At 38.1% G+C, this 25,612-nt stretch overlaps 1 protein-coding gene across 1 annotated transcript in view; it reads left to right on the top strand.

The window, feature by feature from the left end:
• Positions 1-25,612, top strand: part of ARHGAP39 (Rho GTPase activating protein 39) — a 362,112-nt gene that overhangs the window by 225,631 nt on the left and 110,869 nt on the right. Inside the window, exon 5 of the mRNA XM_027859887.1 lies at positions 6,041-6,124. Within this exon, the coding sequence (XP_027715688.1) occupies positions 6,041-6,124 (84 nt within the window). The remainder of the gene's footprint in view (positions 1-6,040; positions 6,125-25,612) is intronic.

Consider the following 25,612-nt stretch of genomic DNA (forward strand, 5'->3'; position numbering starts at 1 on the left):
TCTATGGGACCAAGTTTGCTAATTATAATTAGAATGTTCAGTACCCTTTGTTCTTTCCATTTGTTGTTTTTCAGTCGTGTCCAACTCTTCATGACCCCATTTGGGGTTTTCTTAGTAAAGATACAGGAATGGTTTGCCATTTCCTTCTCCAGCTCATTTTACAGATGAGGAAACTGAGGCAATCAGAGTTTAAGTGACTTGCCAAGGATCACACAACTAAAAACTGGGGCTGCATTTGAACTCAGGAAGATGAGCTTTCCTGACTCTCGGTCTAACATGCTATCCACTGCGCCATTTAGCTGTCCCTCTTTCTATTTACAGTATTATAATCATTGTGTGTGCTATTATGCATATTGTAATGTTGTTGTACAACTGAATTGGCCTATTTGGATTTCTTTTTGGTTTGTACCCGAGTTTTCATAAGTGTGGGGAATCCGCTGGCATGGAAATTCCCCGCTCTGATGGAGATCACGAAGTTGTTTAAAACCTATCCTCTTCGTTGTCTGGGATCAGAGGGAGGTCTAGTGACTTGCCCTTGATCATATAATTTGTATATGTCAGGGGAAGAAATGGAATTCTGATCTTCCTGCCTCCAGGTCTGGCTTTGTATCCTCTCTGCCGTGCTGCATCCTTTTGGGACTCATAGCATGTGTGAGAAAATAGGAATATCAGGACAAGAAGGAATTTGCTTGGCAATATCTTGTGGGTTAGCAGGATAGAACCTTTAACCTTGCAGCTCATCTCTCAAGAATTATAGAATAGTAGCATTGAGAACAACCTTAGAGATTATCTAATTCACACCTTTCTTTTTTCAGTGGAAGAAACTGAAGTCCTGAGAGCAGTGACTTGACTGTGTTAACCACTAGTAAGTGTTAGCAAGCGATGCTCTGACTTCAGACCCTGAGTACTTTTCCCTACATCACATCTGTTTAGACTCTCCTTTTAGCAAAGGCTTGAGTTCTCAAAGACCTATGGAAAAAGGAAACCAGTCCTTTCTGTCTGGGAAAAATCAGAACTCAGATGAGAAATTTTATGCATTGTACCCTGGCCTCCGCATGACTGCAGCTTCATGGAGAGGACACTTATCACCAAGGGCAGCTGGCTTCTCTTGGGCTCTGGCCGTAACTGCCGTCTCCAACATGTGACTTTTCCAAGGAAGTGTCCTCTGGGAATCAGAAGGTCATGAGGCTCAGCAGTTCGAGTCAGCAAACACTGGTTGTGTGCAAGGTGCTGAATGCCAAAGTGTGGGAGACCCAGAGACAGAAAGGAAACAGTCTCTGTCCTAAATGAGCTTATGTTCCTCTGGGGCGTGCAAGGGGGCTTCATATACACAATTAAATAAAATGCATTTATAATTATATAATGAATAATGTGCTATAAAGACTCCTCCGTGAAGTAGTGGATGTAAATACCATGATCCTCATTTTGCAGAAAAGGGAACAGAATACCAAAAAAGTGAATGACTTGCCAGTAATCACAGGAAGTGCTTCAAGCCAGAGGTCAGGCTCAAGTGTCCTGACTCCTGAGTACAGAGCTCCTTCTCACCATGCCACCCTGCTGCTGAGAAGCAACAGGTGCCTCTGGAGGGCAGGGTGGGGGCTTCCTCTTAAGAGTGAGGCACCAAACCTTACAGAGACTATTCATATCTGTACGGTGAGATGGCTGTCATGAGGAATTTGTGCCCAAATTATCCCCACATGCCAGCAGCCTCTCCCGGACGCTGTTTTTCATGAGGCTCCTGGGAAGAGAGAGGGAGAGGCAGGGAATTGGATGGGACCATTTGTTACCATTTGTTGGCACAGTAGGATTCTTCCTGTGCTGCTGAAGTGATGGGCATGACACATAGGCGTGATTGAGGATTAATGCGGTTTGTCTGGCCTGCTGTATGCTGCATGCCAAACACATGGCAGATGCTTCTTCAACCCTTTCCCTGCCCCTGACCTCAGGCCTATGTGCAGGACTCTGGGGTGAAAGCTCATTATCTGTGCATCTGGATCTCTGGGGCTGCATTGCATTGCATTGCAGGATGCAGCCCTGTAAGAGGGAACAGCCCCAATTAAGTCTGGACCTATTTAATTGGGGTCCTTGATAGAGGTGAATTGTGAATTACCATGGCCTGGCCTAGGACTACAGTATTTTTAAGCCAGCTGAACACGAGACAGTCTGGAGTCTCTCTTTAAAGCCATGAGTTTTTACAACACTCCACAGAGGCACCATTAGAAAGAGTATAGTGGTCATGCAACATGAGATCAAGTCACAACTCTGTGGCTGATTAGCTGTGTGAACTTCAGTTAATTTCTAAATTTCTTTGACCCTCAGTTTCCTTAACTATGAAACAAGAGGGTTGGACTAAATTATCTTTAAGGTCGCTTCCAGTTCTAAGAGAACTTTGATGCAATAGAAAGAGTTTTGTGTTTGTCATAAGAGGTGTTGCCAGCTTGCTACTTGTTTTGAACTTGGGCAAGCCAATTAATCTATTTAGGGCTTAATTTGCTCATGTGTATAATTAAATGCCAAACTGAAGCTTTTAAAGACTGGAATAGCATGCTCAGACCTTTGTTTTTGAAACATCACTTTAGTAGCAATGTGGAAGTGGATGGGGATGGAGGAATTCGTGTAGCTAAGCAAATTTGCCTCCCCCTGTTATGTCTGTCTCTGTTAACTGTGCTCAGCCAAGATGAGTGAAAGGGTTCTTAGCCTGCAGAGTTCCAACGAAAATCCTTCTGGTCATAAGGTTTTCCTTATGGTCCTAGCCATTAGATCTATTGGCTGGAAACTCCTTAGGCCTGTATGTCCTGGAGTAGGTGTGAGTATGTAACTATACTGTGCTGAGATTGGCAAGGGAAATTCCCTCCACCACATGGAGTAGCTGACAAGACAGATACTACCCAGACCTTCTGTGTATTTCCACAGCTCTAGTTAATGTACATTGCAGCTGTGTCCATTTGTCTTCCTCGCATGGTATGTGGTCAGCACTTATTCCTCTCTTTTCCTTCAAAGCATGTCTTCTGCCTAAGGAAAATTGGTTGCTCTGGTCTCCTGCCCTCTCCTTAGAACTTTCTGTATTACTATGAGTTAGTGTCTTCTGCTTTCTAATGGATAACCCTTTCCTATAAAATTCTTTACCAGTTGGAGCATGAGAGCAGAAACTCAGATATTGAGGATATGGCTGGTGTTTTCTATATCAGTTTAAACAACAGAAGGAGAATTTCCCCAAATCTTAGAAACTTAGATCTGAAAAGGACCTTAGAGATCATTTCATCCAGCACCTTTATTTTGCTGAGGAGGAAGCTCAGGCCAAATACTAAAGGAACTTACTTCAAAGTTCTGATGTTTAGGCCTGTGAGCCACCTTCTGCATTTTTGCAGATTGAATAAAGTATTTGTGAGGTTATATACAAATCTCATCCCCTTGCTGGTTCTCAATTTCCTCACCCGTGAATTTGACTTTTTGTACTCACGGTTTAATAATATTTAATATTTTAAGAGTATCTATAAATTTGGTGTCGATTTTGCAAGGGATAAGGACCAGAGAATCTTTGATATTGATACTGGCAAGTCTTTGTTACCTTACCCTCCCCAAAACACACACACACACACACACACACACAATTGACTAGAAGAATATTTAACCTTTTCTCCTTGCTGACTGGGGTATCTATGAAATGCTTAAGCACAGAATGCCTTCTAGCAGTTGATAATTATGGCAAATAATTATTTGGTTTAATGGTTCAGATGCTACTCTTCCTAGAGTTAAATTTAAGTAAATTAAAACCCATTTTGTTTTAAAAATATCTGTGTATGTACAACACACACCTACATACATATACTTCCGCCACCAAAACTACCTTGTATTTACATATGTGTGTGTAGATATAGATATGTAGGTATATATGTGTGTGTGTACATACACACAGAGAGAGTATGTACTAGAAACATTAACAATAAAATCCCCTGAATCTAAAACTCTCATCCATTTTGCATCGCATAATGTTCTCTATCTATCGTTTGTACATATAGGTCCTTTTCCTTTTTGTTTTTTTATCTCTTTTGGAATACAGACTTGGTAGTGTTAGGTCAAAAGGTGTGCATGGTTTTATAGCCCTTTGGGCATAGTTCCAAATTGCTCTACAGAATGGTTGAATCAGTACACAACTCTACCAACAGTGCTTTAATGTCTCATTTTTTTCCTCCATCCCCTCCACCATTTGTCATTTTCTTTTTCTGTCCTATTAGCCAATCCTAATAGTATGAAATAGTACCTCAGAATTGTTTTAATTTGCCTTTGGCCAGTCAGTAGTGAGGTAGAACATTTTTTCTTATGGCTATAGATAGCTTTGATTACTTCAGCTGAAAACTGTTGATATCTTCTGATCATTTATCAATTGGGCAATGGCTCTTATTTTTATAAATTTGACTCAGTTTTCTATGTGTTTGAGAAATGAGGCCTTTATCAGAGAAACTTGCTTCAAAATTTTACCGTATTTCCCCCGTTTATTCTATTCTCTCCTTTCATCCTATTCATCCTCAAAAGTGTTTTGTTTCTGACTACCTCCTCCCTCAATCTGCCCTCCTTTCTATCACCTTCTCCCCTTCCCTTCTTTTATCCCCTTCCTGCCCTACTTTCCTGTAGGGTAAGATAGATTTCAATACCCAATTGAATGTGTATGTTCTTACCTCTTTGAGCCAATTCTGGTGAGAATAAGATTTTCTGACTTGCCCTCACTTCCCCCCTTCTGTAAAAGCTTTTTCTTGCCTCTTTTATGTGAGATAGTTTACCCCATTCTACCTCTCCTTTTCCCTTTTTCCCCACTACAGTCCTCTCTTATCCCTTAATTTGACTTTTTTTGTTATAACTGCCCTATTTTTCTTATTTTGGGGGTTTGTTGTTTGGTTGGTTGGTAAGGCATTGGGGTTAATTGACTTGCCCAGAGTCACATAGCTAGTGAATGTTACATGTCTGAGGTTAGATTTGAACCCAGGTCTTCCTGACTCCAGGATCGGTGCTATCTACTGCGCCACCTAGCTGCCCCAGAATTGCCCTGTTTTAACAGAAACCCTGATGCCTCCATGTGTTGACTTGCATGAGAATGTGAAAGTCTGGTGAAACTGGATTGCTTGAGTCTAAAGGTGGCTTTTTTCTTCCTGCCCTGAAGAGCAGCCCACCAGGGGTTGCAGAGGCTGATTCCTCTAGTGATCATGGGCAAGTCAGTCTCACTGGATCTGTTTCCTCACCTTCAGATGAGAAAAATAATAATAATAATAATTGTAGTTGTGAACCTCATGGGTTGTTGTAAGCATCAAACTGGATAATATTTGTATTTTAAACCTTGTATCTATATTAGCTGAGAACTGGTGGTATCCTTTCACAAAAGGATGCTACCTCTCCCTCATTGCCTGTAACTCATGCTTCTGTCCCCTGGGTGTTTCAGATAGCCTGAAACCTTCCCTGATAGATTGAAACATGCTATAAGTAAAGACCTGTTACTCTATGTATTTATTTATGCACGACTGTTTCCTTTATGAAACTTCCCCTGAGTTCCATAACAACTGAGACAGACTGGAACAGCGACTTGGTACAGGTGTTTTTATCCCATTTTAGAAATGAAGAAACTGGCAGCGAGATTGAATGATTTTATTCAAAATCACGTGGCTGGTAAGTGGCCGAGGGAGTGCTTTGAACCCGTTTCTTTTTGCTTCAAGTCTCATGCCTTGTCCATAGTATTTATCCATTCACTCTTGAGTCTCTGCTCTCAAAGTTGGGTGATGGAGTGGAAAGAATAAAACAAGCACATACCTACATTGCAATAGGGCAAAGCTTCCTAGTTAGAGTTGTCTCTGGAAGTGATGGTTTTCTCCCAACTAGAAGTCAAGTAGAGATTGAATAATCACTTTTCTAGAATGTTGTAGAGAGAAAATTCTTGTTCAGGTATGTGTTGAACTAGATGGCCATTGAGGGCCCTTCTAAGATACCGCGATTTGTCGTATGTTAATTGCTTTTGTTCAATCTAATATGCCATTTTTCTCTTGCTCTGTTTCAGTTCATCCCCATCAGGAGTATTCCTTGAGAAGGACTATGAGATTTATCGTGATTACAATGCAGAAGGCCAGCTTCTTCATTACAGGTAGTGAATATTTACTTCCATGTTTTTGGTAATTGTCTTTTACTAGGAAAGAAAGGAATTCTCTTCAATGTCTTTTGAGAGGCACTTGGGAGGTGTGGAATGTGAAGGGATGGGGCTGGAGACCCCTGCGACCTGAGACGTACAAGATTAACAAAGTTGTCCATCTTTCACCGAGGGATTACTGGACTTACATTAAGGGATCTCTTCTTAAAGATGTTTGTCTTTGTGTTAGCCAACTATTTAGCATCTTTTTTTTTAAATCACACTAAGATTTAGCCTAGATCTATTAATCTCATTAGTTATAACAGTTTTTTTCCCTTCCTTATCCAGTACCTAATCTTGTACATAACCAACCACATCCTATTGATGTTTCTTTCTTCCCTGTTTTTTAGTATATTCACTTTTTGATCTCTGATGAATTCCTTTAGTCTTTCTTTTGGTTGGCCCTAATTCTTATCTCTACCTTTTATCTAATCTCTTTCTTCAAAGAAAGAGCTGACAATATTCACAGCCTTATCCCTACAGTTCTTATCTTTCCAAGTTAACTTAGCCCCACCTGTCATAGAAAGGATTCAGTTTTCTACCTTCTTTTAGCCATGTATACACACACACATACATATACACATACAATACACACATTCTCTTGGCCTCAAGGTTGGAAGACAAGGTGATAATACAACAGCAGGCCTGTGCAACATACCAAAGGATTTCCGATGGTCTGTGAAAAATGTAGAGGAAATCCTTTGGAGTGCTCTGTTGTTGTGCAGGCCTGTACTACAGGAAATTGTTTATGGTAAGCATTGACACTTCTGTGTTAGAAAACTGGTTAGCTGTATAACAGGGTCTCAGAGCTAGTATAGTTTCCTTACTTTTGTTGTTGTTTTTCAGTCATTTCAGTCATGTCCAACTCTTTGTGACCCTGTATGGGGCTGCTCCAGCTCATTTTAAGATAAGGAAACTGAGGCAAACAAGGTTAAGTGACTTGCCCAGGGTCACACAGCTAGTAAGTGTCTGAGGCCACATTTGAACTCAGAAAGGAAGGTCTTCTTGCCTCTCAGCCTGATACTCCATCCATTTTGCCATCTAGCTGCCCTGTTTTCTTGCTGTTATATGCCAACAGACAATAATGCTCAAGGAGGCAAGTATAATTGCTGTGAGAGAGGAGGTGGAACCTGTATGTTACTATGCTCTTGGCAATTGGACATGCATCTCATGCTATTGTCAAGGGTCTCTTTGAAGTAACCTTACTTCCTCGGGCATAGTGGCTAGAGCTCCCATCCTAGAGTCGGGAAGACCTGAGTTCAAATCTATACTCAGAAATTTGCTGTGTGACCCTGGGCAAGTCGCTTAGCCTTTATCTGCTTCAGGTTCCTCTGTAAAATGGAGATAATAACAGTCCCTACCTCCTAGGGTCATTGTGAGGATTAAATAAGATAATAATTGTAAAGTACTTAGCACAACACCTGGCACATAGTAGAAGCTATGTAAATGTTAGCTATTTTTGCCTATTATTATTATTCCTTAGTCGTTGGGTACTATTTTGTCTACCCCTCTCTAATGTAGCCGATTTGCAGTTGTGTATTTTTGTTAACTGAGTATTTGTTATATCCCTTTTACTGGATTATAAACTCCCATTAGTGCAATGACTGTATCTTAACTAAACTTTAAATTTTTCCCAGCTTAGGGTCCTGAGCACAGAAGGCACTTTTGCTGAATTGAGTTAAATTCTTTTATCCCTACCACTCTCCCAACATTAAATATTTTGCCTGGCATACTCTCTCCATCTTATTTCTTTAACTCCTGCTCCTAAATGTTTCTCCATCATTTCTGTTATCTGTAATGTACTCCTTGTTCCTCTCCCCAGATTTCTTTTCTTTATCTCCTTTATTACCTTTTTTATCTTTAGTCTCTGACTTTTTCCACGTATTCATATTGTTCAGCAATCTGTCCACATCCTTTGGTTATCTCATCCTTCACTATGGTCTTCTTGGTTTCCCTTTCACCTCTTTGCAGCTTCTTCCATGATTCTCCCTCTTATCTGTATACCAGGGACAAGTGGAGAAATTAAAACTCCAGAAAGCTAGATGACACATCCATTATAATAATAATAATAGTTCACCCTTCTTCCCAATCTAAAACACAACTGCTTCCTAATTAGTATAATTGAAAATTTTCCTTTTCATCTCTTTTGATTTCCTGTCTACCCACCATATCAACAACCCCTTTTAGCTCCAGTGACTCATTCTCCTCTGCCTCTGAGGCAAAGATGCCAGAGATGATGGGTTTGTTTGTTGTCTGATACACTTTCTTGTTTGTACAACAGTGTATACAGAATCATCAGCATGCTGTCCCAATGTGAGGACAGTAGTAATCCTCAAGCTCCTCCCTTGTCCAGACATTAGTATTTTCCAGTGTGGTAGTAGCCCATTGTCTTGTTTTTTTTGTTTTTGTTTTTTTTGTTTGTTTGTTTGTTTTTTGTTTTTTTGGTGAGGCAGTTGGGGTTAAGTGACTTGCCCAGAGTCACACAGCTAGTAAGTGTTATGTGTCTGAGGCCAGATTTGAACTCAGGTCTTCCTGACTCCAGGGCCAGTGCTCTATCCACTCCACCACCTAGCTGCCCTAGAGCTTTATTTTCTATACCTTGCTTTCTTAGCGTCTATCCTATTTTCCAGCTTTGGGGTTCTCAAATTATTTCTTTGCCTGTGGCATCCTCCCCAGAGCTCTCAGAATGTCGGTTCCCTTCAGAAATTATTTTTATTTACTATATGACTAGTCTCGCTATAGTCCATCCTCAGTTTAAAATCTGAGACTGTCAAATCAGAAAGATACCTCAGAGGTGATCTCGTCTAACCCATATCTGAATAGGAATCTCCTCTCTAGGATTCATCCCTGATGAATCGCTGTTGGACCTCTGCTGAACAACCTCCTGTGATGAAGACATCACTGCTGCTGATGGTCATCACTTTTCCACATTGGGATGGCTCTCACTGTGGGGAAGTTTTTCTTCAAGCTGAAATCTGCATCTCTGCAACTTCTACCCATTGTTCCTAGCTTTTCTCTCTTGGACCAAGCAAAGCCAGGGTAAACCCTTTTCCATTTGATAGTTATTTAGATGAACAGCAATCACATCCCCCCTAAGCTTTTTTCTTTTTCATGCTAAAAACCTCCAGTTCTTTTAGCCCATCTTCATATGGCATGACCTCCAGTCCTCTCACCATCTCGGTTCCTCTTGATATTTAGCAGTTTGTCAGTGTTCTTTCTAAAGTGTGACGAAGCATACTGCAGTTGACTATACCATTGACTCAATGTGTGACTGTCCGGTAGCTCATTGGCTTTCTTATCTGTACCATGGACTTGCTTATGCTGCGAATAAATTAGGATAACAAAAGATTAAATGATGCATGTATTCATAATAATAGCTCACATCTATATAATATATTTATCTCAGCAAGTCTTTGAGGTATTGTGTAGATACTATTATCCCCATTTTACAGAGGAGAAAACCGAGGCTCAAAGAGGTATAGTGATTTACCCAGGGTCACACAGTTAATAATTGTCTGAGGAGGGAAATCAAGCTCAGGTCTTTTGGTTACAAGATGACTGTCCTTCTTTATGTTTTGTGGGCCCAGGTTGGCATTTTTCAGAACCAGAGATAGACATGTGCATATCAACACTGGCCTATGTCTATAGCTGTGATGAGGTAAGCTAATTCTCTCCCATCCTATGCTTATCTAGTTGTTTTTTTAACCTGAAGATGATACATTACATTTTTAACTGGTCAATGTCTTCTTGTTGGCTTTTGCTCATTCTTCCAGTCCCTTAAGAGAATTTACATTTTGATTCTTGATTCTATCATTCAGTGCACTAACTTTTTCTCAGATTTTGTCATCCTCAAACTCTTATACTAATGACAATAACTCATGTTTCTGAAGTGCTTTAAGGTGTATAAAACATTTTCCTCACAATGACCTTGTGATGTAGGGAATAGAAGTATTATTGTCCCAGAATTACAGATCTGAAAATGGATTTGTTGAGGTAGACTCCTACAGACACACATTTAGTAAGTGTTAGAGCTGGGATGCAAACCCAAATCTAGCTCTTTTCTACTATACTACTTGTAAGCCATCTCTGCTTTCATACAAGTCATTGATTAAAGTGTTAAGCAGGACAGAACTAGAAACAGATTATAATATATACACTACTAAAATCTTTCTTCTGAGATGGAAAATCATCTCGTCTAACCTATACTGGAACAGGGATCCCACTTACAACAACCTTAAAAAATAGTTATCCATCCTCTGTTTAAAACCTTACCAAGGCTGCGCATTTCATTTTTAGGTAGCTCTAATTGTTGGTAAGTTTCTCCTCATGAGGACAAAATCTGACTCCTTGCTGTTTCCATCCATGTGACATGATTGAGTCATCCTAAACTTGTAGTTCAGTAAAACTTCCAGATCTTTTCTCACACAAACCATTTTCTAGTCATGCTTCACCTGTTCTATACCTGTGCAGTTGATTTTTTTTTAAACAGAAGAAGAATTTTCTGTTTTTCACTTTTGCATTTCATCTTAGTAGGTCTAGTCCATTATTTTAATCCAAAAGTGAACTAGAATCCCCTTGGATTTGTTCTGTGAAGTTTGGATTCAGTCAAAGGGCTGCACTTGAGGACATAGAAGGCCACATGTGGCCTCGAGGCTGTAGTTTCCCCACCCTTGTTCTAGTTGTCAGCACCTTTTTAGGTTCTAGTTATGTTATTGAGTGCATTAACTTTTCTAACCAATTTTGTCTTTATGCAAATTTGATAAGCATGTCCTTAGTGCCTTCATCCAGGACATTGCTACTACTATAGCTCTCCAGACTCTGCTTGAATACCTCCAAGGGATGAGACAGCCCATTCAGATAAGAATTGAGTAGTTTTGCCTACTCTATTCATTTCATATCATATTCTGCATACCATAAGCCATGCCTTCATTGTTTATTTTTTCACTCCCAACATAGTGGAAAAATGTAATTCTTAAGACTTCATCAAAAGACAGTTTCTTGGGGCAGCTGGGTGGCGCAGTGGATAGAGCACCAGCCCTGGATTCAGGAGGACCTGACTTCAAATCCGGCCTCAGACACATAACACTTACTAGCTGTATGACCCTGGGCAAGTCATTTAACTCCCATTGCCCAACAAAACAAAACAAAAAAAAGACAATTTCTTGTCTTTTGTATTTTGTTCCTTAAAGTATTGCCAAAAGAAGCAATTCATGTATATCTGTGTTTCTCAGTAATATAATAGCAATGACTTATGCTTACATAATGCTTTATGGTCTTTAAAGTTTTTGGCCTTTCTGGTTCCCATTCACTCTTAACTTTTTCTAGATTTCCCCATCAGGATTCAATCTGGTGCATTTTCTAGAACTGTTTAGAGAAATTTTGTGGAAAGGAGCTAGGCTTTATTTTTCCTACCACTTCACCATCTTGGTTGCCCTGAAAGTTGTTTTTCAAATGGACATTTCATAAATTACAACAGCTAAGAAAAAGACATGGTTTGTGGACATTGGAATGAAGAAGTTTCCACAGTTCTTTAGCTTTTCTGAGGCACTACAGGATGGGCTGTTTGACATTGTTCCAAATACTACAATGGAAAACAAGCCTTCATGGGGTGTCCCAGACCTGGAACAGTGGCATTATTAACGGCTGATTCCTCAGAGTTATCTGTTCCTCACGAATGAGCTTTTTAAATATTCACGTTTACCTTTTTCTGATCAGCTAAGGAAAAATGGAACAGGAGAAACTGAACTTTCTGCTCTTTCTTGTTATGTTGGCTCCCTACTGACACATCTCTCTATTAACAACAACAAATGTGTAAATCAACAGTGAGCAAACCTTCCTGACTGAGCCCAGAGGTCCTCTGACTATTCTCTTCTCTCCCCTGTCCAGGGTAGCCTTGACCCATCTTGGCAGTATTGAAGATCAATGAGGCTTGGTTGTCTCAGAGTTAAGACTTTTGAATTAAAAGGGACAATCACGTCTGCTGTTACGGAATAAAGAGGATAAAGTCTACAAAGGAAGGAGAGCCACATGAGGATACAGCCTTTACTAGGACAGAAAGGAAAGACTTTGAAAACTGTTACAGAAGCAAGGAGATTTAGCAGATTAGGGAGCAGAGGAATCAGAGGAGGGAATGATAGGAGAGCTGCAACAGGGTAGAATAACAACAGGTGATGAGATTTTATATTGGAAAGTGATATGGAATGGTAGAATGCTCTGGTCCATTGTGGCATGGCTAAAGTAGTCCTTTCACCATTGGGGAATGTCCTCCTGTAGATGATGATGGTGGTGGTGGTGGTGGTGATGTAGCTTACATTTATATAGCTCCTGCTCTGTGCTTAGTATTTAATGAACATTATCTCATTTGATCCTTACAACAACTCTGAGAGGTAGGTGCTATTATTATCCTCATTTTACAGATGAATAATTGGAAGCAAACAGGTTAAGTGACTTGCCCACATTCATGCAGCTAATAAGTGTGTCTGAGGTTGGATTTGAACTCAGGTCTTCCTTGCTTCCAGATCCAGTGCTTTATCCAATGTGCCACTTGCCTGCCTCAAAGAAACAGCTGAACTCCCACCCATGACTGGGTTGGTTATCTTCAAGAAATCTTAAAGTTGTTACCTTTTGACAGTGGTCATAACAGGTTATAGGATCATAGATTTAGAGGGAAAGAACTTTAAAAGTCTAACCCCCTCATTTTACAAATGAGGAAACTGAGGCCCAGAAAGGTGAAGTGACTTGCCCAGAATCTAGTTTGTGAGATGAGCTTTGAATCTACATTTCCTGGCTCCAACTTCAGTCCTCTAATTACTACACTATACTGCTTTTAAAATTGTGGAGAATATTTTTCAGGCTGTTCCTAAATTACAGACACATGACTTAGAAAGATCTTCTCATGAATGACTAATAGCTTAGAAATGACTTATTGTTCCCTGTCTCAGGAGCTACTTCAACTAACAAACTCCCAGTTTTGTGTTAATGGCAACACCTGCAATCTAGTATGGAGAGCTGTATCTGACCAGTATTCTTTCTGCCAAAATGTTTGTATACTAACCCTACTCCCTTCTCTTCTTTCACAGCTCAATTAACTCTGCATTAGGAATCTATCACTTGTTGACATCTACATCTTTTTTGTTTTGTTTTTTTGTTTGTTTGTTTTTTTGCTAGGCGTTGAGGTTAAGTGACTTGCCCAGAGTCACACAGCTAGTAAGTGTTATATGTCTGAGGCCATATTTGAACTCAGGTACTCCTGAATCCACTGCGCCATCTAGCTGCCCCGACATCTATATCTTTAAGTTCTTTCCCTGTGTGCTCTCTGATCTTCTCTTTGTATTATTTGTGTGCCAAATAAAGACCCCAGTTACAAATTATACAGTGGGGGTAGTAGAGATGTGTTTTCTTCAATATAGGTATCATTTTAAATGAGTCATACCTGAGAAGAAACCAAAACCATCTACCTGAAAAGCCCTTGAAAGTACCCAGACAGTTTAATTGTGGTGAGCAATCTCAGTCCCAGAGAAATGATTTTGAAATACTTCTCCTTTCTCTCAGTAAAGATTTAGGGGAGTGGTGGTGGTGTAGATAAGAAATGTGGCATATGCAGTCATGTGTGGTCACTGTATCTCAGTTTTGCATATTTTTTCTTTGTTATTAGGAGGGTTCAATTCTGGGAATGAGATTAAAGGGTACTGCTTTTTATATAAAGACAAAAGAAAAGGATGAAACTTTTAAAAAATGTTTTGATGTAAAACACAAATTAAATTTTAAAAGTTTAAAGCCTAGACATTCTCTCCAGAATCTGTATGGTAAATTTACACCTATTGCCTCCCCTACCCATAATTAAATCAGCTCTTCTTTAATACCAGCATTCAAAAGAAATGAAATGTTTCTCAGTTAATGTTAGGATTTTTTAGTTCCATTCAATTATTTTTTTTAACATCAGTGTTTCCATGGTGATGATGTATGGTTGTGAATCATCATGATCTCTGAAGAATCCTACTTGAAAGTGACCCAGTAGGCAATTAAGAGATGAATGGAAGATGTAAGTAGGTTGCAGCATATTGGGAATCTTGCAAGATTTGGAATATTATCCAGAAAAATGTATAATTGAAAAAGATGAACCAGTTATTTGTTGAGAGCAAAAAATAGCAGATGTGGTGCTCTGTTTCCTTCAACATATTTAAAAAAAAAAAAAACAAAAACAAAAAATGGCAATGACAACCTCGAAAAAAGTCCCCTTCGTGTTCTGTAGTTCCTCTCTAGACAATCGGTAGTAGAACACAGACAGGATGACAAAGGTTTGGATGAGTTATATTCTGTACTAGCGGAGGGAATGTTGTTGATGTTTGGTTGTTCAGTTGTGTCTGATCTTCATGACCCCCTGGACCGTAGCACACCAGGTTCTTCTGTCCTCCACTATCTCCTGAAGTCTGTCCAGGCTCATATTCATTGCTTCCATGACACTATCCATCTCATCCTCTGCCATCCCCTTCTCCTTTTGCCTTCAATCTTTCCCAGCATTAGCATCTTTTCCATGAGTTCTGTCTTCTCATTATGTGGCCAAAGTACTTAAATTTCAGCTTAATATTTGTCTTTCCAATAAATAGCCTGAATCAATTTCAGTAAGTATTGATGATTTGATCTCCTTCCTGTCCAAGGGACTCTCAAAAGTCTTCTCCAGCACCACAATTCAAAAATGTCATTTTTGCAGCACTCAGCTTTCCTTGTAGTCCAAATCTCACAACCATACATTGCTGCTGGAAAAACTTGTGGTGGCAAAGTAGTGTCTCTGCTTTTTAGGTGTAAGAAAATTGGCAAGTGTAAGGTAGTAAGGCATTGAGGAGAACTCCAAGGTTTTAAGCCTGAGGGACTGAGGAAATGGAATTGCCCTCGTTAGTAACAGGGAAGGTAGAAGAGGAAGGTTTGTGGGGAGAGATAAGTGCTATTTTAGACATCTTGAGTTTAAGATGTCTATTGGACATTCAATTTGAGATGTGTGAATGGCAGTTGGAGATGTGAGTGATCAGCAGAGAGACTGGGGCAGGAAAGATAGCTTGAGAATCGTCAGCATGGAGATGGTAATTAAATCCATGGGAGCCAATGAAATCATCAAGTGAAGCAGTATAGAGGGAGAAGAGAAGAGGGCTCAGGACAGAGGGACACTTACAGTTAGAGGTCTTAATTTGGATGAGGATCAATTAAAGGAGACAGAGATGGAGCAATCAGATAGGTAAGAAGGGAACCAGGAGAAAGTAGTAGCCCAAAACCCTGATGAGAAGAAAGAATTAAGTAAAGGGTAAACAACAGTTTTTGAAGCCTGAAGAGAGGTCAAGAAAAATGAAGATTGAGAAAAGGCCATTTGGATTTGGCAACTAAGTGATCATTAGTAACTTTGGAGAGAAAATTTTTGATAGTTGGTGGCGAGGTCAGAAGCCAGATTATAAGGGGTGAAGAAGAGAGTGAGAAAAGAAAAATGTAAGCATCTATTTTAGATGGCCTTTTCAAAGAGTTTAGCTACAAAGAGCAGATAAGAAATAGAGGACAATATGTGAATTGGGGACTTACTGTAATCAAAGCTTTTAGGGTTTTGCAGAAAGTAAAATCAGTATTTATTTACAGTATCCTGCCTGAAGTCATTATTGGCTTCAGGCTGCAAATTGTCTGCAAGATTGCAATATGACAGGCAAGGGGGATAACTATGTAAAGCTCTACCTATTCTAGAAATCCCAAGGTAAAAAGAATTTAAGCAGAGGGAAATTTCTTGTTTGCCTTCATAATCTGTATGTCTCCAAAAGCCTGAGCGGGAAGACCTTGGGGATCGTGTATGTAAACTAGAGCCCTATAGCAAGAGGAATGAAGCTTGTCCTTTAGCCAAGTATTTTTATAGAAAAATTTTTGTCTTATGGAATGTTTCTATGTTGTAGAATTGTCAGATATAGTCAGTGCATTGGTTAGTTTTGCTTATTGTTATTTTTTCCTAATTTGTTACAAGGAAAAGTACTCTAGGTAAGAGGGGGAGAGAGAGGTATAGTCAGAAATACTGTGTGACTTCCAGTTAAGATGACTGAGTGAACATCACAAAAGAACCCAGTTCTGACATATATACTCCACCAAAGATCTAAAAAGAGCATGAGACTAAATAGTGATCAAGAAATCCAAGAATAACTCTTAATAAGCACTTTCATCTAGCCCAGAGCTGTACAAGAAGACAGCTCAAAACCTGCAAGCACTGGGAAAGGAGTCCCCCCCCCCCAAAGCCAACACAACTGCAAATAAAAAAGCCAAAAGCCTACAATCCTCTGTATCATCATCAGAAGTAGCATTTATCAGATGCTTACTATGTGCTTGGTACTATGTTAAGGAGTTGAGGATATAAAGAAATGACAAAGTTTCTTTTCTCTCAAGGAGCTCACTTTCTAATGGGGGGGGTACAACATGCAGTAACTATATATACGCAAAATTTGTATAATATAAATGAGAGGTAATTTTAAAGAGAAGGCACTAGCAATGGGGAAGACCAGAAAAGGCTTCTTGTAGAAGGTGTCATTGGAGCTGAGTCTTGAAAGGAGGCCAGGGAAGTCAGGAGGTAGAGATGAGGAAAGAGTACATTCCAGGCATGTTAGACATCCAGTGAGAAGGAACAGAGTCAAGAAATGGGGCATCATAAGTGAGGAACGATATGAGGGTCAATGTAACTGGATAACAGAGCACATGGAGGGGAGGAAAGTGTAAGAAGATTGGAAAGGTAGAAAGGGCCCAGGTTGTAAAGGGATTTAAAAACCAAAAAACATATTTGATCCCATAGATAGTAGGTAGCCACTAAAAGTTTTTGTGTCAGAGTGGGGAGTGACATGTTCAGAACTGCATTTTAAGATCACTTTGGCAGCTGAGTGGAAGATAAATTGCGGTAGGGAGAGACTCAAAGCAGAAAGACCAACCAAAAGACTATGGCAATAGTCTAGGTTTGAGGTAATGAAGGATTATATTGGGGGGGTAGCTGTGTGAGTACAGAGAAGGGGACATTTTTGCGAGATATCATTTGACAGTAGATATGTGCTGTGAGTACAAGTGAGAAATCAAGCATAACACTAACTAAAGTTGTGAGTATGGGAGACTTGAGAGGATGGTGGTGTTCCTTGACAGTAATGGGGAAGTTTAGAAGAAGGAAGGATTGGAGGGCAAAGATAAAGAATTCTGTTTTGGACATGACGAGTTTGAGAAGTCTACTGGATGAATTTTAAAGGTCACGAAGGCTGGAATGCTCAGACAAGAAAGTGCCTGAATGTTTAGAAACCTACAGCTCCCTTAGCACAGATGCAGGGCCCTCGAGCTTGTAGTGTTCATACTGGTATATTTCAGGGGCACCAGAATTTTGCTGTACTCTGACCTGATATGCTCCCGAAGGGCTTGAAAACTTCAGTGATCTTAATCTGGATGACCTAGGGAATGCTGAAACCTATCAGAGCTCTGAGTACAGCCACTAGGGGAAATGGAAAGCAGAAGGATAAACCAGTATCATAAACAAATGACCTGGAAAAGGGGTTGGAGGGAGATAATTTGAGAATCACTAAAACCTGGACGACACGACCAAGGAAAAAAAGGACCAAATATATCGTTCAAGAGGTAATAAATGAAAACCTCCCAGATCTCTTAGAACTGGAGTGAAGTAAAAATAGAAGAAATCCACCAATTACCTCCTGAAAGTAACCTAAAATAAAAACTAACAGAAATGTCATAGCTAAAATCCAAAACTTCTAGATCAAAGCAAAAAATATCACGCGCAACCAGAATGAAAATTCAAATACCAGAAACTACTGTCAAGATTTCATGAGACTTGGCAGCTACTACAACAAAGGAGCAGAAATCTCTGTGTATGATATGCCAAAAGGCAAAAGATAAAAGCTTGTAACCATAAATAAATTACCTGGCAAAATTGAGTATAATCCTACAGGGTTAAAAATTTTAAAAATTAGAAAAACAAAACCTTATCTTTAACAACATAGAGGACTTAGAAGTATTTCTGAAAAAGAGACTAATGTCAAATATAAATTTTGAAATACAAACAGAGGAGTCAAGAGAAACTTGGAAAGACAAATACATTTGAATACATACAATGATGTATTCTAATACAAGGAAAAAGAAACCAGTTTCCTTTAGAACTTTAGTGTCTTCAGGTGTCACCGAGATACTTAACTAAGAGAGAAGGCTTAGGGGTGGTTTTGTTCTGTTATGATGGTCTTAAAAGAGAGGGAAAAGGGAAGAGAGAAAAGTGTACATGAGGGAAGAAAAGAGGAAGGTGAGGGTAAACCTTGTTGTCATATCATAATCAGGGTTCTTGAGAAGACAGTACAAACATGGAGGGAAGGTGGGGAGGGATACATGCATCACTTGAACTTCACTTTAACTGGACAAAGGAGGATTGAAAACACACACACACACACACACACACACACACACACACACAGAGTTTGGTGTAGGAATATATTAAACTCAAAAAGAGAACCATCTGGGGAATGGGAGAAGGGGATTTAAGAGAGACAGTGGATTGTGGAGCCTAAAAAAGAAAAAGGGGTAAGGACTAGTGATAAGGTAAAGATGTGGGGAAGAGAAAAGGGTCAATGAAATGGAAGCATATTGATTCAGTTATAGATCACTAATGTTGATCACATCTGTCTTTCATCACCTCTTCACTTTTGTAAATAGAGGGGGGACAATATAAATACATAATACAGAAAAATTCAAAATTAATGTTCAGAATATGAATGGGATGGATTCTCCTCAAGAAAATGGAGGAGGATAGTAGATTGGATCAGGAATCAAACTCTAACAATTAATTGTTTACAAGAAACACACTTGAAACATAAAGATTCACAAAGCTTTTCGAAGTCAGTCATATCAATCCTGATCTCAAACAAGGCTACAGTAAAAAATAAGCGTGTTTAAAAGAGATTGAACAGGGAAATGACATTATTCTTAAAGAACACAGACAATGATATATTATTATTTAATATATAAGTACCAAATAAGATAGCATTTAAGTATGTAAAGGAAAAATTAATTACAGAGGGGAATAAACAACAAAGCTATAATAGTTTTGGAGATTTCCATGTATTCCTTTCGGACAATTTTAATAAAGACATAACCAAGAAAAGCGAAAAACTTGAATAAAATTTTAGAAAAAATAGATATGATGGTTCTCTAATGATGACTTAATGAGAATAGAAAGAATCATACCTATTTCTTAGTTGTTTATGGAACCTTTACCAAAATTGAGGGAAAGAAAAATATTAAACCTATCAGTTGCCACAGTGGAATGGAAATGGGAATGGAAAAAATATAATTAACAAGGCCTTTGGCAAAAAGATTCAAACTTAAATGGAAACTAAACACTTGGTATTGTTTTGATAAATCAGAGAATAAACCATAAAAATAATCTTCATGAAAGAAAATTACGGTATTGAAACAACAAACCAAAACATTTAGGATGTTGCCATCCTAAAGTAAAATTTCTGTCTCTAAATACTCTCATCAATAAAAGAGAGAAAGAATAGATCATTGAATTGGGCATACAACTAAAAAAATCTAGAAAAACAACACACCATAGATTTAGAACTGGAAGATACCTTAAAGGTCACTCAATGCAACCTCCTCTTTTTGCAGATGAGAAAACTGAGACTGGAAGAGGTTAAGTGACTTACTCAGAGTCACGAAGAAATTGTCTAAGGCAGGATTTGAACCCAGGTCTTTGTAACAACTCTAAGTCTAGTCTACCATCCATTATGCCATGGCGGGAAGTGGAGTAGAACAAATCTAAATGCTAAATAGAAATCCTGACAATCAGAAAAAAAAATTAACAAAATTGAAAGGAAAAAACTTGATTTTATTTTTATTTTATTTTTAATAATATTTTATTTTCCCCCAGTTACATATAAAGATAATATTTAACATTTATTTTTAAAATTTTTTGAGTTCCAAATTTTTTCTCTCCCTCCCTCACCTCCCTCCTTTCCTGTAAAAGTAAGCAATTTGATACAGGTTATACATGTTCAATCATATAAAACATGTTATCATATTAGTCATGTTGTGAAAGAAGACACAGACCCAAAGGAAAAAAAATACAGAAAGTGAAAAATAGTACGTTTCAATCTGTATTCAAACTGCATCAATTCTTTCTCTGGAGGTGGATAGCATTTTTCAGCCTGAGTCCTTTGGAATTATCTTGGATCATTGTATTGCTGAGAATAGCTAAGTTATTCACAGTTTATCATCATATAGTATTGCTATTACTTTGTACAATGTTCTCCTGGTTTTGCTAACTTTACTCTGCATCAGTTCATGTAAGTCTTTCCAGGTTTTTCTGAAATCTACCTGCTCATCATTTCTTACTGCATAGTAAAATTCCATTATAATCATACACTACAACTTGTTCAGCCATACCCCAGTTGATGGGCATCCCCATTGCCACTACAAAAAAAAAAGTGCTATAAATATTTTTGTACATATAGGTCTCTCCCTCTCCCTTTTTAATCTCTTTGGGATACAGACCTAGTAGTGGCATTGCTGGATCAGAGGGTGTGCACAGTTTGATTGCAAATCGTGCTCCAGAATGGTTGGATCAGTTCACAACTCCACCAGTATTGCATTAGTGTCCCAGTTTTCCTGTATCCCCTTCAACTTTTCTCATTTTCTTTCATATTATCCAATCTGATAGGTGTGAGGTGGTACCTCAGAGTTGGTTTAATTTGCATTTCTCTCATCAATAGTGATTTAGAGCATTTTTTCATATGACTATAAATAGCTTTGATTTCTTTGTCTGAAAACTGCCTGTTCATGTCCTTCGCACACTTATCAATTGGGGAATGTCTTCTTCCAAATTTGACTCAGTTCTCTACATATTTGAGAAATGAGAACTTCAAAGATACTTGCTGTAAAGATTTTCCCCCCGTTTTCTGCTTTCCTTCTAATCATGGTTATATTGTTTTTGTTGTAAAACCTTTTAAATTTAATATAATAAAAATCATCCATTTTATATCTAATAATGCTTTCTATCTCATTTGGTCATAAATTTTCCCTTCTCAATAGATCTCACAGGTAAACTATTCCTAGCTCTCCTAATTTGCTGATGGTATCACCATTTTATTTAAATCACGAACTCATTTTGATTTTATTTTGGTAAACAGTATAAGGTGTACTTTCTATACCTAGTTTCTGCCATACTGTTTTCCAGTTTTCCCAGCAGTTTTTGTCAAATAGTGAGTTCTTGTCCCAGAAGCTGGGGTTTTTGGGTTTTGGGGGTTATTAAACACTAGATTACTATCGTCATTTACTACTGACTCTTATGTAACTAATCTATTTACTGATCCATCATTCTTTTTCTTAGCCAGTACCAGATAGTTTTGATGATTACTCTTTTATAAATACAGTTTGAGATCTGGTATATCTAGCACCTTCTATCATATTTGTTTTCATTAATTTTCGTGATATTCTTGACCTTTTGTTCTTCTGGATGAATTTGTATTTTTTTCTAGCTCTATCAAGTAATTTTTTGGTTGTTTGGTATGGCACTGAATAAGTAAATTAATTTAAGTAGAATTGTCATCTTTATTATACTGGCTTGGTCTGTCCATGAATAATTGATATTTTCCAGTTGTTTAGATCTGACTTTATTTGTGTGAAAAGTGTTTTGTAATTGTGTTCACTTATAGTCCCTGGTTTGTCTTGGTGTAGGTAGACATCCAGTATTTTATATTGTCTACAGTCATTTTAAATGGAATTTTCTTTCTGTCTCTTGCTGCCGAGTTTTGTTGGTAATATATAGAAATGCTGATGATTTGTGTGGGTTTGTTTTATATGCTCCAACTTTGCTAGAGTTGTTAATTATTTCAACTACCTTTTAGTAATGTTTTGGGATTCCCTAAGTATACCATCATAACATTTGCAAAGAGTAATAGTTTTGTTTCCTCATTGCCTATTTTGATTCCTTCAATTTCTTTTTCTTATTGCTGTAGCTAACACTTCTAGTAAACTTTTGAATAATAGTGGTGATAATGGACATCCTTGCTTCATTCCCGATCTTATTAGGAAGGTTTTTAGCTTATCCCCATTACAGATAATGCTTGCTGATGGATTTAGATAGATGCTACTTATCATTTTTAAGGAAAGCTCCATTTATTCCTATGCTCTCTAGTGTTTTTAATAGGGATGGATGTTGTATTTTGTCAAAAGCTTTTTTTTTCTTTTTTTAATGGTATTTTTCCAATTATATGTAAAAACAATTTTTAGCATTCATTTTTACAAGATTTTGAGTTCCACGTTTTTCTCCCTCCCTCCCCCCTATTTCCTCTTCCTAAAATGGTAAGCAATTTGATATAGGTTATATATGTGCGATCATGTAAAACATATTTCTATATTAATCACAGTTGTGAAAGAAGAAACAGACCAAAAGGAAAAAACGCACACACACACATAAAAAAGAAGTTAAAGTAGTATGCTTCGATCTATATTCAGAGTCTGTTGATCTGAGCAGTTTATACTTTTCTAAATATTCATCCATTTCACTTAGATTGTCAAGTTTTTGGCATACAACTAGGCAAAATAGCTCCTAATTGTTGCTTTAATTTCCTCCTCATTGGTGGTAAATTCACCCTTTTCGTTTTTGATACTGGCAATTTGATTTTCTTTCTTTTTTTTTAATCAGATTAACCAATGGTTTATCTATTTTATTGGGGTTTTTTTCCTCATGAAACTAGATCTTAGTTTTTTTTATTACTTCAGTGATTTTCTTAATTTCAATTTTATTAATCTCTCCTTTGATTTTCAGGATTTCCAATTTGGTGTTTAATTGGAGATTTTTAATTTGGTTTTTTTTTTCTAGTTTTTTCCCTAAGTACTGCTTTGACTGCATCCCATAAATTTTGTTATGTTGTGTCATTGTTATCATTCTCTTCAGTGAAATTATTGATTGTTTCTGTGATTTGTTCTTTGATCCGCTTGTTCTTTAGTATTAGATTATTTAGTTTCCAATTAATTTTTAATCTCTCTATGGGTCTTTATTAAATGTAATTTCTATTGCATCATGATCTGAAAAGGATGCATTCATTACTTATGCCTTTTTGCATTCCATTGTGACCTTTTTATGCTCTGATACATGGCCAATTTTTGTGTCAGTGCTATGTACCACTGAGGAAAAGGTATATTCCTTTCTATCCCCATTCAGTTTTCTCTAGAGGTCTACCATATCTAACTTTTCTAAAATTCTATTCACTTCCTTAATTTTTTTTTTTTGGAGGCAGATTGGGGTTAAGTAACTTGCCCAGGATCACACAGCTAGTGTCTGAGGCTAGATTTGAACTCAGGTCCTCCTGATTTCAGGGCTGGTACTCTTTCCACTATGCTACCTAGCTGCCCCACACCTCCTTAAATTCTTTCTTTGAAATTTTGTGGTTAGATTTATCTAGTTCTGAGAGGGAAAAGTTGAGGTCCCCCACTAGTATAGTTGTATTGTCTATTTCCTCCTGTATTCTGTAGAAATTTGGTTGCTATATATTTGGTGCATATATGTTTAGTATTGATATTACTTCATTGTCTGTGGTACCTTTTAGCAAAATGTGATTTCCTTGCTTATCTCTTAATTAGATCTATTTTTTCCTTTTGCCTTGTCTGAGATCATGATTGCTACCCCTGTTTTTTTACTTCAGCTAAACCATAATAGATTCTGCTCCAGCCTTTTACCTTTAGTCTGTGTGTCTCTCTGCTTTAGATGTGTTTTTTGTAAACAACATATTGTAGGATTCTGCTTTTTAATTTACTCTGCTCCCCATTTCTGTTTTATGAGTGAGTTTATCCCATTCACATTCATAGTTAGGATTACCAACTGTGTATTTGCCTCCATCCTATTTTCCCCCTATTTGTACTTTTCTCTCTCTCCTTTCCCCTTGTATCTCTTCACCAGTGTTTTGCTTCTGACCACCACCTCCCTCAATCTCCCTTCCTTAGTAAGGGAACAGAGATTGGTAACTGGGCCTGTGATTTCATTGGTCTAGGAACCTCTCGAGTGAGGAAACTTCCTCTACTCATGCAGATCAGCGCCTCCTCTGCAACTTTTAGTCTCAGAGAGATGCCTAGAGATTTAATGAGTTGCCCGGCGGTCATACAGTATATATCAGAGGCAGGACTTGAATCCAGCTCTTCTTGGCTTGAACACTGTCTGTCTACTTTACCCTGCTGACTCTCCAGCACGGAGTAAATATTTAATAATTATTGCCTTGAATTGAGTCATTATCTTCAAGAATCTGAAGGGCTGTTATAAAACTTTTTTTTTTTCTGATCAGAAGCAATGGTTGAAATTTACAATGAGGTAGATTTCAGATCAACATAAAGAAACATGTCCTAAGTAGAGCTATCCAGAAGTGAAGTGAGCTGCTTCAACAGATAATGAGCCTTCTAACACAGGAAGTCTTCAAATGATATCTTTTAATTTGGACATTGTTATTTTCCAGGTTATACAGATCATTTCAATTTGGCTGGAGTGATGATAGATACAGAGGGATCAGCCAAATTTGGAAGTACTCATAAAAATAGGCAGTTTGCTCTTTGGGACACCAATTAGTTGTCCACGTCTATATAGATCAGGTTACTAGAGCCTGCCAGGATTTTTGAGGGGCAGAGATGTTCAGAAAAGATATGCTTGCTATTCCCAGACCTCAGCAAGCTTTGCCCCACACAGACTCCCTTGAATCTTTGGCAGAACTGCCCACCTGGAACCCCAGGAAGTCTGCTTGCTCTAGCCTGCCCAGAATTAGGACTCTATGGGAAAATATTTCTAATAAAGTAGGTGAGATTCTTATCAAAAAGATGTTTATAACTTCTGTGCTCCAAAAGGGAGGCTGTCTAATCAAATAGAGAAAGATGGGCTGCTAGTTGTCTTCAGAAGAGTGAAGGCTTTTGTTCTCTGCCTCCTATATTGGTATATGGAGAAGTTCTTCATCATACACAGAAGAGACAGCAGAGGCAGTGTGATGCAGTAGAAAGAGGTCTAGTACTGGAGTGAAAAGGCGTGGATTTGAGTCCTGACTCAAACACTGATACCAACCTAATCATTTTTTTCTCTATTTTTTTTATTAATTAATTTATTTTGATTTATCAACCATCACTTCAGTAAGCTCTTGAGTTCCGAATTATTCTCCACCTCCCTCACCAAGACAGTGCACAATCTGATATAGGCCATACACATACATTCCCATTAAACATATCCCCACATTAGTGATGACCAACCTAATCATTTATGCTCTCTGGACTTCTGTTTCTTCAACTGTAAAATGAGTATAATAGTTCCTTCACTACCTATCTGAGATAGTTCTTGTGAGGAAAGTACTTTGTAAGCCTTAAAGTGCTGTAGAAATAAAATCTGTTAATATTAATTAATAACTTAGATTTTTATCCTTCTTT

Source organism: Vombatus ursinus, unplaced genomic scaffold (assembly GCF_900497805.2).
Source record: "Vombatus ursinus unplaced genomic scaffold, bare-nosed wombat genome assembly UNPS02014173.1, whole genome shotgun sequence".
NCBI classification, from domain to species: domain Eukaryota; kingdom Metazoa; phylum Chordata; class Mammalia; order Diprotodontia; family Vombatidae; genus Vombatus; species Vombatus ursinus.